Source organism: Vicugna pacos, chromosome 20 (assembly GCF_048564905.1).
Source record: "Vicugna pacos chromosome 20, VicPac4, whole genome shotgun sequence".
Taxonomy (NCBI): domain Eukaryota; kingdom Metazoa; phylum Chordata; class Mammalia; order Artiodactyla; family Camelidae; genus Vicugna; species Vicugna pacos.
In genome coordinates, this window is record NC_133006.1 from 12,448,401 (window position 1) to 12,461,207 (window position 12,807).

The 12,807-nt window shown below is 45.3% G+C and overlaps 1 protein-coding gene across 1 annotated transcript; it reads right to left on the minus strand.

The window, feature by feature from the left end:
* Positions 1-1,127: 1,127 nt before the first annotated feature.
* Positions 1,128-11,133, minus strand: TDRD6 (tudor domain containing 6). The gene is made up of 4 exons (XM_072944859.1): positions 5,076-11,133; positions 3,413-3,537; positions 2,090-2,179; positions 1,128-1,694 (listed from the first exon to the last, which is right to left on the minus strand). Exons 1-4 carry the CDS (start codon positions 11,116-11,118, stop codon positions 1,569-1,571), a joined length of 6,384 nt encoding a protein of 2,127 aa, XP_072800960.1. The 5' UTR covers positions 11,119-11,133; the 3' UTR covers positions 1,128-1,568.
* Between the last annotated feature and the right edge of the window lie 1,674 nt (positions 11,134-12,807).

Genomic DNA, 12,807 nt, shown 5'->3' on the forward strand with positions numbered 1-12,807 from the left:
CACTCATTTTGAGAAATGTGATTTCTCCTAGCCTATAGCTGTTCAGATAAAAAAAATTTTAATAGGGAGTTCAACCCCCTAGCATGAAATGGAAGGCTTTCCATAAACTGGTCCTAATGCATCTTCTCTGACCTTTTCTCCCAGTAATGAACTCACATCGATAGCTCCGACATGAATGAGCCAAACTTGTCTGGGCATTATCCCAGGAACAAGTAACGTACTCATCTAACCTCAGTGATGCTTAATGCAAAACCGTCTCCTTTTTACTAACTGAAATGATACCCAATTAAGGGTCTTAATTCTCACTCTTCCCATCAGGGTTCAGGGGCTTACATGTACATCTTTTCCCCGCTCTCCCGTAGCAAATCTTACTCATTTGAGAAATGGATAACTGTTCCAATTGTACTGGTGTCCCGTTCAACAGCACCTCTTTAAAATCCTTGGTTGGTGGCACAGGCTGATGCTAAAAGGAGAAAATACCTGCTGACAGGATCCAATGACTTAAGGTTTAAAAAAATATGTAACCTAGAATCGTGCATACTGAGTATCTTTCAAGGAAAAGAAGAAACTATTTATCGAATGCCTACTCTTTTTCAGGCACTTTACATAAATGACTTCTAATCTTAAAAACACTGCAAGAAAAGTTTTATTATCCCCATTTTACAGATGAGGAAGGTCAAGGCTCAATGACGTTATAATAACCTGCCTGGGTCACATGTCAAGTAAGATCAGTTTCCTAAAGCCAAGTCTATACTTTGCATACTGTCACCTACACAAAACTGTGTTTTAAAAGCATGGGTTTGGAAAGTTAGATGGGTCTAGGTTTGATTAAGTCTCTGAGATTAGCTGGCTCTTTGACCTGAGGCAGGTTATTTAATCTTCTCTAAGACGCTTCAATTTTCTTACCTATCAAATATGGATAATATTAATATGCACCTCAGAATCAAGGATTAAATGAGAAAATGCATTTAAAGTACCGGCTGAGTGTCTAACGCATCAACGCTGACATTTACTGCTACGATGTCTCCCCCAGTTGGAGAACTGTGGTTCGTTCCATTACTACAGACAGTCTACAATCCACAGGTATTCCAGAATCCTGTTTCCTCTTCAATGAAATGAGACCGCTATCTCTTTAAAGATAAACTTTATTCAAATCTTGTGTCGTATTAGTACACTTCTAAATTCAAACAATATTAGTCAAAGCTAGACAGAAGGGCAAAGCTTCAGAAACTAAACAAAAATTCTGAATTACTGCTAAGAAAGCCACCCTCCCAAGCAGCATCACGTACTTGTCAGAAAACCTCTAATTTTCTATTTTGAACACTAGACACTATATGCAAAAGAAACCAAAATAGTATTTTTTTTGAAATGTGAGTCATGTGTTAGTCAACTGTTTAGCAAAATAAATCCTCCCAACTGATTAAAACGAGAACACATTTACAGGGAGAGGAAAGCATCCCAGCTCCGTATATACAGCAACAGCACTGGGGATGCACCGCGCAGGCGGCCCAAGACCTGCTTGGTTTTCAACGCGCATCAAAGTTTTCAAAAGTGACAGCTTCCCGTGACTACACGCTCTGAATCGTCTCGCTCAGTTGGTCTGGGTGAGATGCCGCTTGCTGTACAAGCAGCTCCTGACTGGCCACATCCGTGGATCCACAGTTAAGTCTCTCCGTCACCTCCAGACCCCCTTTCTGCAACAAGAAGAGAAAAACCTCAGGTTGAGAAAGAAACACAAAAAGAAGAAAATTATTTACATGGGTGCTACCACGACAAAATTCACATCCTCCAAAAAGGGGGAGTGGGGACAGATGAATATTCTAATTGCTACAGGGGGTTATTCCTACAGAAATGATTTAAAAAAATGTTTTGGTCCTCACACTGTACCTATTATCAAATAAAGTTTCCGGAAAAGATTATACTGGGCATAAAAATCCAGAAAGATTGACTGTGTTATTGCTGTTTTCCATTGTTGTTATTACAATATTAGTATTTTTTTCCCCCTAAACACAAAGGCTTTGGGAAAAGTTCAAGTTGCTTTTCAAAATGAAGAACACTCTTGTTAACTGCTATTTGCATACGCTCATACCTTAGATGGACTCCTGTCCAATTTGGGTATGCCGTTCCAGACATTCTCAGGGTCCACTACCTCCTCCATACCATCCGAAAGGTTCAAAACCTACAAGAGAAAAAAAAATTAATAAAAACTGGTAGTTCCAAAATCTGATTTATGCTACAGTTACATAGCAATCCTTTTAAAAATGAAGTACTTTAAAAGGCAATTAAAATGATTTTGTTAAACTTTAATATTACAGTTCCAGTACTTCAGCTCCAACTGAGTGAGTATCTATGCCTAGAGGTCAAACACAGATAAAATTTAGATCTCGAGAAATTCAAAATGTGATGGAGAAACACGCCACTAAGCAGATAACACAATGTACAGACTTCTGCAGCAGGAGGTACAGGAATATAATATGGATATAAAGCTTTTTCGGGGGAAGAGGGGTGAAGCAATGAGGGACATTGAGGAAATAAAGCTAGTGAATGTTTCCTGGAAGAGGCAAAGGCTAATCTTTTAAAGGCAGGTGGAAATTAACCAGCTTGGGTAGGGAACAGAATACAGGCAAATAGAATTACATTATTAAATACATCATGGAAGGCAAACAAAATAGTATATATAAGAGAAATCAAGCATTATAGTGTCCATCTTACTCCCAATGGAGTAAGACCTAAGGCTGGAGAGGTACGTGGGTGCTCAGCCCCAGAGAACCTCCTTTGGCATGTTAGTGAGCTTGGCTTCTCTCCTCTAGACCAGTGGTTCTCAGATTTTAATGGTGTAAGAGTGCACAACCCAAATCCTTCCAGAACTACTCAGCCAGCCAGCCAGGGCAAGGAACAGGAATCTACATTTAAGAAATGTACCAGGTGATTATGACACAGATGGTTTTCAGACCACAGGAAAAACACAATATGCTGGAAGTATCTAAAAGCTTTTACACTAGGGAATGAGGTAGTCAGACTTGCATCTGGCAGACTTCCCACTGGCAGTGTGGGATACTCAGCTGAAGGAAGATTAGATGTAAACCAGTAGAAGGTTATTCGAAGGAATCTAGTTGTGGAATGAGGGACAATCAAGGCAGTGGCATTAGGTATAACAAGTTTTAACTATGGGGTAAGAAGTAGAAAGTGCAGAACTCAGTGACTGATGGGATTTCGGGACTAAGGGAAATGAAAGCGACCCGGATGTTACATGTGGAAACTTTTAAAATCATTTTTGCACTACATTGAATTATCAGGGGGGATGAGCAGGGAAACATCTGTTCAGCTGGATTTTCCAGTCCGATAAAATGGTTAAAGTTTCCCTAACAATCTGCAAGTACACTCTGAGATGAAGGGCTTCCATTTTACTTACCTTTGTGCCTTCTTCAGCTATTTCCAAAATCTCACATTTAGACCACGTGTTTCTTAGACTTGACCACACAACACATTGGGATCCAACGGTAAATCCTTTCAGAGTGTAGGTGTTCTCTGGCTGAGCTGCCAAGTTGAAGAGAGGAAGACTCGATGCACGTTAACTCTTAATCCTTTAACGTTAGATACGCAAAGCACTTCCTAATCTGCACTGACTATTTCTGTACAGTCACTGTCATGCATGGTACGTGTTCTAAGTCTGACTCCTTCCCTCGATACGATTTTTTAATTTTCCCAGTGCCCCCTCCCCATGTAATTCCTTACCACTCTCCTCAAAAAACACGACAGTGATGTGATGCTTTTTAAGCATCTGAATCTGACTTGTAACACAGAGAATTACCACCTAAAGCTGGCTGTTATTGACACATGTAATGTGGCCTGTGGATATAAACAGCCATTTCTACAGCAAAGCAACACGGCACGAGTGATCAGACATTTTTTATCGCAAAGCTGTTACTTACTATTATCAAAATGTGACAGTGAGGACTAAAAACCTAGGGTGGTATTTAAATAAATTACAATATATCCACAGGATGGTGTACTACGAAACTAAAACATTTGAAAGTGTACTTAAAATGCAGGACTCAACACTATATGATAGTACCATCTCGATTTGGTTTTTAAAACTGTAAGCACACACAAGGAGGGTGAACGACAGCAGGCAGGAAGCACGTCACCGCAGCATTCACAGTGGCCTTTTCTCGGTGGTGGGATTAGGGTGATTTTTATTCTCCTTCATCTATTGTTTTCTCTATTTCGTAAAATAACTCAAACGTAATATCATAAATATTGACATTCAAAAAGTCTCACTTTGTTTATTTGAAAAACATTTATTATTTAAAAATATTTTTAAAACGATTATTTTTAAAGCACTGATTATTTTAAAAACATTTTTTTTTTTAAGTTTGCTATTCTGGGATGTTTCCATGTCTTGGCAATTATAAATAACGTTGCTGTTAAAAAAAAAGTGTGTCATTCTGGATAACTTTTAAATCTTATTAAATATCCAAGAAAACAGCAAACATAATTATAAAAAAGTTAATGACAATAAATGTTCTCTAATATTTAACCAAGGCTGTTAACTTTTTTGGTTAATATAGGGCCAACTCTGTTTTTGTTTGAGGGTGTCTAAGATGAACGGCAAGATACATCCGTGAAGTAAAACAGTTAAATTTTAAAACTCTGCTGAAATGATCCTATCGTAAACTCATGCCTACATTACTGCTTGGCAAAGGAACACTATTTGTTTTTAAACCTTACCCCCAAAACAGAATGTCTTGATTTTAAAGATGATTTGTTTACATTTTAATTAGGATTATTTTTTGGAGACTCAGATTTTGAGCATTCTATTTTTAAAAACAAAATTAATACTTCAGCATTTCACCCAGCACATAAAAACATTATTTCACATCGATTTCACAACTTAATTTCCCCATGTTTGAAATACCCTTCGTAAAATCCAAATCTGATTCTCTTCTCAGGTTTTAATCCTCCCCTCGAAATAAACTGTGTAAAAATTCAAATAAGAATTATTCTCTTTCCTTTAAGACAAATAAGTGCTTTTCACTAAGCTAACTAAAAGTAAATTTTTAAAATGAGCATACCTGAGACATGACCTGGTAAAGTGTTACTGTGTTTCCTTCCATCTCCGGATTCTTCCTCAGAAAACAGAGAGTTCAGTGATGCCAGGGCATCTCTGTTTTTATACTCTGTGAATTCTTCTTTAAAGATATTCATTTCAACTTGCATTTTGGGGTCACAGTTCTCTCCGTGCAGAGGCAATGGCAACCCACACTCATCAAAACATTCCAGACAACTTGACCTCCTTGCGTCCTCAGCACACAGGGACTCTGGGGCTTTCTGGCTAACTCTTGAACACAGAGGGTTTATTTTGTCCTCCAGACATAGCCGGGCTGTAGGGAACTCTAGCTCTGGCTGTTTCTCAGCCACATCGTTGAGGGAAAGCTGTGCTGTAAACAGTTGCAGGGTGGCCCCCGGCTCACAGCCTTGGGGAAGAGGCAGAGTGGCAGGCACCAGGCCCATCTCTTCTTTGTCCTCATGCCTGACTAGAGAATGCTGTAACTCAGTGGATTCTAGCTCCAGGAATTCTTTGGATTCATCATTGGGACAAAGTGGCACCTCCAGTGAATTCAGTTCCAACATCTCCTTGGCTTCACTGGCAGGTGGCAACAGTGTGTTCAGTCCTGCAACAAGGAATTCATCATCAAGCTTGGCTTTGTCGACCAGACGGCCCTCCACTTGACCTTCTAGCATCTCAAGGCCAATTTTATCTTTTTTATCTTTGCATGGGTTTTCAAAAGCTTCAAAAATATTATCAGTTTCATGGGCACAGAATTTACCTGGTTTGGTTTCAGCGATGTTTAAATCTTTTTCAATTATTTCAGAGAGCTCATCTGTCTGGGATTCAACATAGGGTGTTTTACTACTTGGCTTCTTAAGTCCAGCATCAGGACTGGGCAACCCAAGAGCCCCCTTTATCTCCGGGTCATTTTTCCCACTGGGCAGATCACTGTTACTCATACCAATCCTAGAATATTTCTTCATTTTCTCACTAATGCTTTTGTCCTTGCTTTTCAAATCAACAATGGCCAAAGGGATACCACAAACATCCGGTCTGATTTCTAATATTGTGATCTCCAGCACGTCTTCTGTTACTATTTCATAAAAATAGTCATTTCCCTCTTGGGGGCACGCGCCTTCTGAAATATTAAATCCCGAGAGGCAGCATGGGAAGGCTTGCATGGGAACCGCCAAAAGTTCAGAAGGAATTCTCCAGAGTGCTTTGGGGTCCACACAGTCTTCGATGTTTCCAAAGTCTACAAGCCTGACGGACACAAGATAATCTTCACAAATATTGGTGACAAGTGCCCTATAATAATGCCCATCTTCTCTGTATCTTACTATGCAAGGGTCTCCAACATGAGGGCACAGGATACAGCTTCTCTGATCTGTCTCCTGTTCTCCAGCAGTTTGCACTTCTACTTCTAAATACTGAAGTGTCTCGGTATCTGCAAACTGACACCAAAAATATTCAGGTCCATCAATCACTGTGGCATAAGCTTTCACCACCTTCATCTTTGGATTATGCCAGTTAAGAAATACAGAAGTGTCTGTGTCTGGCTGGTCGACAGACTTGGAACAGGCACCTTTAATTATTTGGGTAGAGCATCCTATTTGAGATTTTCCACTGAAGGCACGTCTGCCAATCATATCTTCTGCAATGATCCCGTGGTCATCAGCAAGAATAACTTCCCATTTGTCTTGAAACTGAACAAATTCACATCTTATTGGAGCCTCATCTGTCCTTCGGGAAAAGTAATGCATCATTTCCTTATGGTTTAACATCTCAGGTACCCAAGGTCCCCTTAAGGAGCAGTGAATGCACAATCCTGGTATGAGTGCATTAACAAGATCAAGTTTACCTATCTTGCTGGTGCAAACCACAGAAACATTGCCATAATCTATAAACTGCACAGATAGAAGGTCATTGGGTTGTGGTTCCTTGATGGCTGCACGATACCATAAATTGTCTTCTGGGAAAATGGCACATATTACATCTCCTGTTTGCAAAGGTGGACCTGCATAGTATTGAGGTCTTGTTCTAACATCGTTTAAGCTTTCTGAAAGACGACTGATTTTCGCCTCATCTTCTGTTAGCTGAACATAAAAGTCTGAAAGATCATTTATATGAGAGACATATACAGTTGTTTTAAAGCCAGGCATTATAGTCTTCTGGGGGAACTCAGAAAATTTTAAAGGCATATCTTTGTTACATGAATCTCCCATTTTCCTCTCTGAAAGAGTGGCTTTTAGTTTTGTGGCTTTCAGAGGTGGCTCAACAAAACTCTCTTCTTTCTTTTTTATTGTTAGTGGAGGCACTTGATTCATTTCACTTCCCACAGAGTCCTGATATTGAGCGACTAGGTTTGTCTTTGTTGAACTGTGTAAAAGTCTGAGTTCCTTACATGCTGAGCTGATCTTAGGTCTGTATGGTTCTCCCAGGATCACCATGCTATTGGATTTGTTCTCTGCTGATTTACTTAAGTGCTGTGCAGGTGACAACTTCACATATTCCTTTTTCATTTCAAGAGCTGCAGTTGTAGAGAGGCATGCTTCACTTCCTTTTCTGCGTGTCTCACCTTTGTAACCAAGTAGCCCTAACTTCTCATTAATATTAGCATTAATTTGAATACTGTCATCATATAGTTCTATAATCAGTCTTCCATCTGGATCTTTTGCGATGACCAAAGCCTTCAGTGACTTACCCAAAACAGTCTCCTGAAACCACGTTGTAACTTCTTCCGGTATGTGATCAGGAATATCGGATAACGAACATTTAACAGCTTGCATGGGCAAAAGCAAGACATCATATGCATCACTAGGTATCGGAAGCAGATCGTCGTCTGTTACCAAATAAATGTTCCCAAAGTCAACAAAGAAGACTTTATTTGGTTCTTTTTCTCTGATTATCCCTCTATACCAGTTTCCATCAGTGTACCTGGCAAGGCACAATGTTCTGGGGACCAAGGGAAGTGTTTTTAAGTTCAGCAACACTGTACTTAATTGGGTAATATGATGTGACAACTGTTCTAAAATGTTTGCATTTCTTCCCAGCTGGCAGTAAAACGTCCAGGGGTCCTCCACATGTGTTACGTACACTGATTCTTCACTTCCAATTTTCGTATCATGTGTAGAATAGTAGTAAGAATGTAGCTGAACAGAGGCCTCCAGAGGCTTCTGATGTTTTACTGGTCTCGCAAGTCTCTTTTCTACCAAAAAATGGCATGCGCTCTGGAAGGGTGTTATCAAATCCACCACGTTAAACAGTTCTCCATCATGTACTGAAGCCAAGGCAAATATTGTGCATTTTAATTCTAGACTGTCTTCCCATGCATTATCTACAAATTCACTAAAAGCTTGGATTGCCTCTTCATCCCAAACAAAAGGATTCTGACCAGCTGGTTGAATTAAATTATAGAGACTACACCTGAAAGCCTGAGCCTTAACCTTGAAAAACTCTTCACTAACTGAATAAATATTCTTCACAGACACCGTATCTTTGTCTCCATAATCTACAAATATTACTCTGACATGCTCTGAAGATAGTGCCCCACTAATCAGAGCTCTGGACCATTTTCCATTTGCTGTTCGTTTGGCCAAACAAGCAGGAGTGTTTCCCCGGTAAGGAGAAGCTGTATTCTTGCAATAGTCCTGAATACTACACATTAGCATTTTAAATCTTTGTATGTTCTTGGTCAGCTGGCACCAGAAATAGCCAGGGTTTTCAACATAAGACACTTTGACTTCTACTGTACTCCCAACTTCTAGCTCTCCATTACAAGAGCCTGGCTTAATCTCCAAGAAATTCTGTGTAAGAGGGGAATAAACAGATACGCCTTTCTCTTTTTCCTGCTCAACTAGGCCAGCTGAAGCATCCATCACAACTGCAGTGTCAGTCAAAACTCCTGGAACAGCTGTGGTTTTACCATCTCGCTTGGCTTTTTGTTCTGCCTTCTTCTTGGCAGCAGATATTTTGTTATGCTCCGCCATAGAACGGTTTGAGATGTGCCCCGGTGAGTGGCCACTCAGGGAAATGTTCTCCTTTGCTTCAAATTCCTGATACTTGGCAAATCCAGCCTGAGCGATCACCTTACTGATGTTTTCTTCTCCTGTTCTTGATTCATCAAGAATCTCAATAACATATTGACTATCCTGCTTGTCGAGGACATGGATGACCAGTTCTTTGTGGAGCACAGTCTTTTTGAAAAAGGAAATTGCCTCCTGGCTCCAGTTTTCCCTCAAGGGCCATATATCCGCCAGGGCGCACCGCAGAGCCAGTATCGGCAGCTGCCTAAACTGAGGGAGCAGCATCCTCAGGTCGCACCAGTCCACACTTTCCGAACTGCCTCGGTCAACGAGGAATACGTCCACGCTCTCGTCATCTAATCTGGTGACCATAGCCCTATAATAGCCATTTTCTTTCCATTTGACACAGCAGAGGTCATCGGCTTCAGGTTTCAAAACAACCCCATCCAGCTTACTGGCGGAGGAGTAGAAACTGCACATTCTCCTCATCAGTTTGCTGAAGGTACCGTTGTGTTGCCTCAACCGAATCCAAAACTCCGAGGGATTTTTAACAAACTGTACCTGGGCGTCATAGAAGGCGTTCATCTTTAACTTGATAGATCTTAAGGCAGGGAGCGAAATTTCTTCATCCACTTTCTCAGCAGGAGATTGAGACTGAAAAGCTGTTTCTGCTTCCTCCTCCTCCTCCATCCTCTGGCTCTGAAGGAATCGGTCAGCCAGGCAACAGGACTGTACTCCAAACACACAGTTAAGATTAATCCCATCTTCTCCATACAGGGTGACGTAATACACGTGCTCGAACGAACAGTAAAATTCGATCTTTGCGTTCACTGCCTGGCCCAGGATCAGGGCCTTCAGGTCACCAACCTGTGACCGAGACCAGCCTCTCCCACCGTCCCAGAGTCCATATAGAGCACAAGGGTAGGTCACCACAGGCATTCGAAAATATTCAGGCAGCAAGTAGCGAAGGCTGCTAAAACTCACCAACTCCTTTCTTCCGTAGTCTACGTGAAGCACCTGGGCACAGCGCTGAGGCCGGAAAGTCTCAAGCAAAAGCGCCCGGTACCAATGTCCATCCAACCCGCAGGATGCACACGGAGAGCCCGGCTTGTCTGGGCTCTCCTCCCTCTCCTCCCAGGTGACACAGGTAGAGTTCTCATCCCCTGTCCCCGGGGAACCCCCGTATATCTGGGCCATACTCTCGGAGAGGCAGTGGATCTCCTGCGAGAGGCTCCGGAGCTGGCAGTGGATGCGGTGAGGATGGCACACCTGGGTGACCACCACAGGCTCCGTCACGCCCAGCTGCAGCTGAGGGTAGAAGTAATCCAGGCCAGGCTGCTTCTGCCTGGGCGGGATTCGCGGCAAGACCGGGCTCCCAGGGCCCAGGAACGCCGTGGTGGCCTTAAGGTAGCGCTTGATCAGTGAGCGGAAGAGGCCATCAGGCACCTGGCGGGTCAGGCCAAGCTCCTGCATCTGCTGGTACAGCCCGGGCACCTCCAGGAGGACCAGGCGGTGGAGCAGCAGCACGTCCAGGACCCGCCCGTGCACTACCTTGCCCTGCAGGTTGCTAAAGAAGTCCACGGCGCTGGCGGGCCAGTGCTGGGGCTTGCCCCTGCCTGCGGGCACCAGGCCGGCCAGCACGCAGCCCAGCACCTCCGACGGCAGGTGGAAGAACTCGCTCCGCCCGGGCGCCAGCGAGCCCGCGCCGACCGTGACCGTGCGGCCTTCGTCCAGCAGGAAGACGCGGCTCTCCTGTGCCTGCTGGCTGAGCACGCGGCCGCGGTGCCACAGCGGCCCCACCTGCACCAGACACAGCTCGCCGGGCGCAGCCGAGGCGCCGCCCAGCGCCCACGGGCCGTGCGCAGCCGCCGCCGCCGCCGCGGCTTTCTGAATCTCCTGGCTCAGCCGCACGTACTCGTCCCGCCGCTCGCCCACCAGCCCAAAGAGCTGCACTGGGATCACCTCGGGCTGCACGTCCACGAAGGTCACCCGCAGCACCAGCGAGGCCCCCCGCGTCGGCAGCCCGGGCGTCGAGCACATCTCCGCGGCGCCGCCCGGCCTTCGTTCGCCGTCCGGCCCGCCAAGCCGCGGCGCCGCTGGAAGGAGAGCCCCGCAGACGCAGGGTCGCAGGACACACGGACTGGGAAGGACGCCCGACCAGGTGGCCCTTCCGCGACGCGCCCGCTGCCGCTGCCGCTGCCGCTGCCGGGCCTGACGGACTCGCGCCGACTGGTAAGACCCGCCGGCCCGACCAACCGCCCACGGTCGCGCCGCTGCGCAGGCATTGTGCGCGCGAGGCGCCCTCACTTCCGGCCGCGGACGGCGGGGTGGAGTCCGGCCTCGCGGGTGGTGGCCGCGGTGGGGACGGGGGCTGGGGGCGCAGGAGGGACCTCGAGGGCCGAGAGCGGGCGGGACCCGGGAGGGGACGCGCCCTGCCTCTGCCCAGGCCTTGGGGCCGGCCTGGCCGGGGGCTGCGACGAGGCCCAGACCACTCAGGGGTCTCCTTTTCGGCGGCCCGACCAAGAACGACAGAGCCTGGCTGGCCGGTCGCCATGCTGGCCGCTGGAGAAACGGGAAGGAGAGAGGGAGGCGCCAAGGGCACGTTCCCGGGCGTTGGGCCCGAAGTCGCGGGGGCCCGGAGCGCTCCCCGGCGGAGGCCATGGGTGCGCGGGCGACCCCGGAGGACGGCGGTTGGCCCGCGCGCTCCGCGGTGTGGCTCTGAGCCGGGGCTGACCCTCTCCGGTCGGAGCCTGTTTGATCCCCTGGGTGACTAGAGTTGTGATGAGGGTTACGTTAGATAAAGTATGAGCGTCTTTGGAGACTTAAGATGCCTCCTTCCCCACAATTACCCGGTCTGAGTTTCTTGGCTGCCTCGTTTGTCAATGTTGGAGGCATTTAGCCTTCACTTCGGCACGGAGCTAGCACAGAACTGGATTTATAGAAGAATGTCCAAAGTGTCGTGGAGGTAACGTGACTTCAAACTCTCGGCTGTATCTGCTATGGCAGAGGGCCTCTTGGCTGGACTCTACTTTTTCCCACCTAAATCTTAACCGAGGTTCCCCCTAGAAGACTCTGTCAACGGGGAGGGAGCGGAATGGAAAAGTGCAGGTAAACTGAGGAGCTCCAGAGATACGTCTGCGTTTGTGTTGACATGTTTGTGCATTTGCAAAGTTAGGCACATTCATCGGGGTTTCTCGTACTTTTCTGTTTCACTCCTTCACATTTTGAAATAGTCAAGAGAGAAAGTCAAGAGAGTGCTTACTATAACCCTGGCCTGAGAATGTAAATCTGTGTCTTCAGTCTATCCAGATGAGAGGTCACCAGGTGCTTCCAAAGCCGCCCAGGCTTGCTTTGCACTTTTCACATCGTGTGACAGTTGTCTTTGGTCACTGTGTCATCCCACCAGCTTAAAAGCACACAATGAATGTTTAACAAAGGACTAAGAAGATAATCTGGCACTGTGTCCTTGATGGTGGAAGGAAAGAGTTCATTATATAATGGTCTTGTTATCATTTGGGATTGTTTGATCATAACATGGAATAATGGAGACTTCAACTAATCCTCTGTTACAGTTCAGGCAGTATAAACCAGCTCTTAAAGAGACCACAGGGTTGTAGATAACAAGCTAAGCAAATGACTTATGTTTTCTGTTTAACCTGTCCGACAACCACCTAAAGTAACTCAGGGCCTTTAATTCTCAATGTGAATGTGCATTGTGTAGCTGATGGG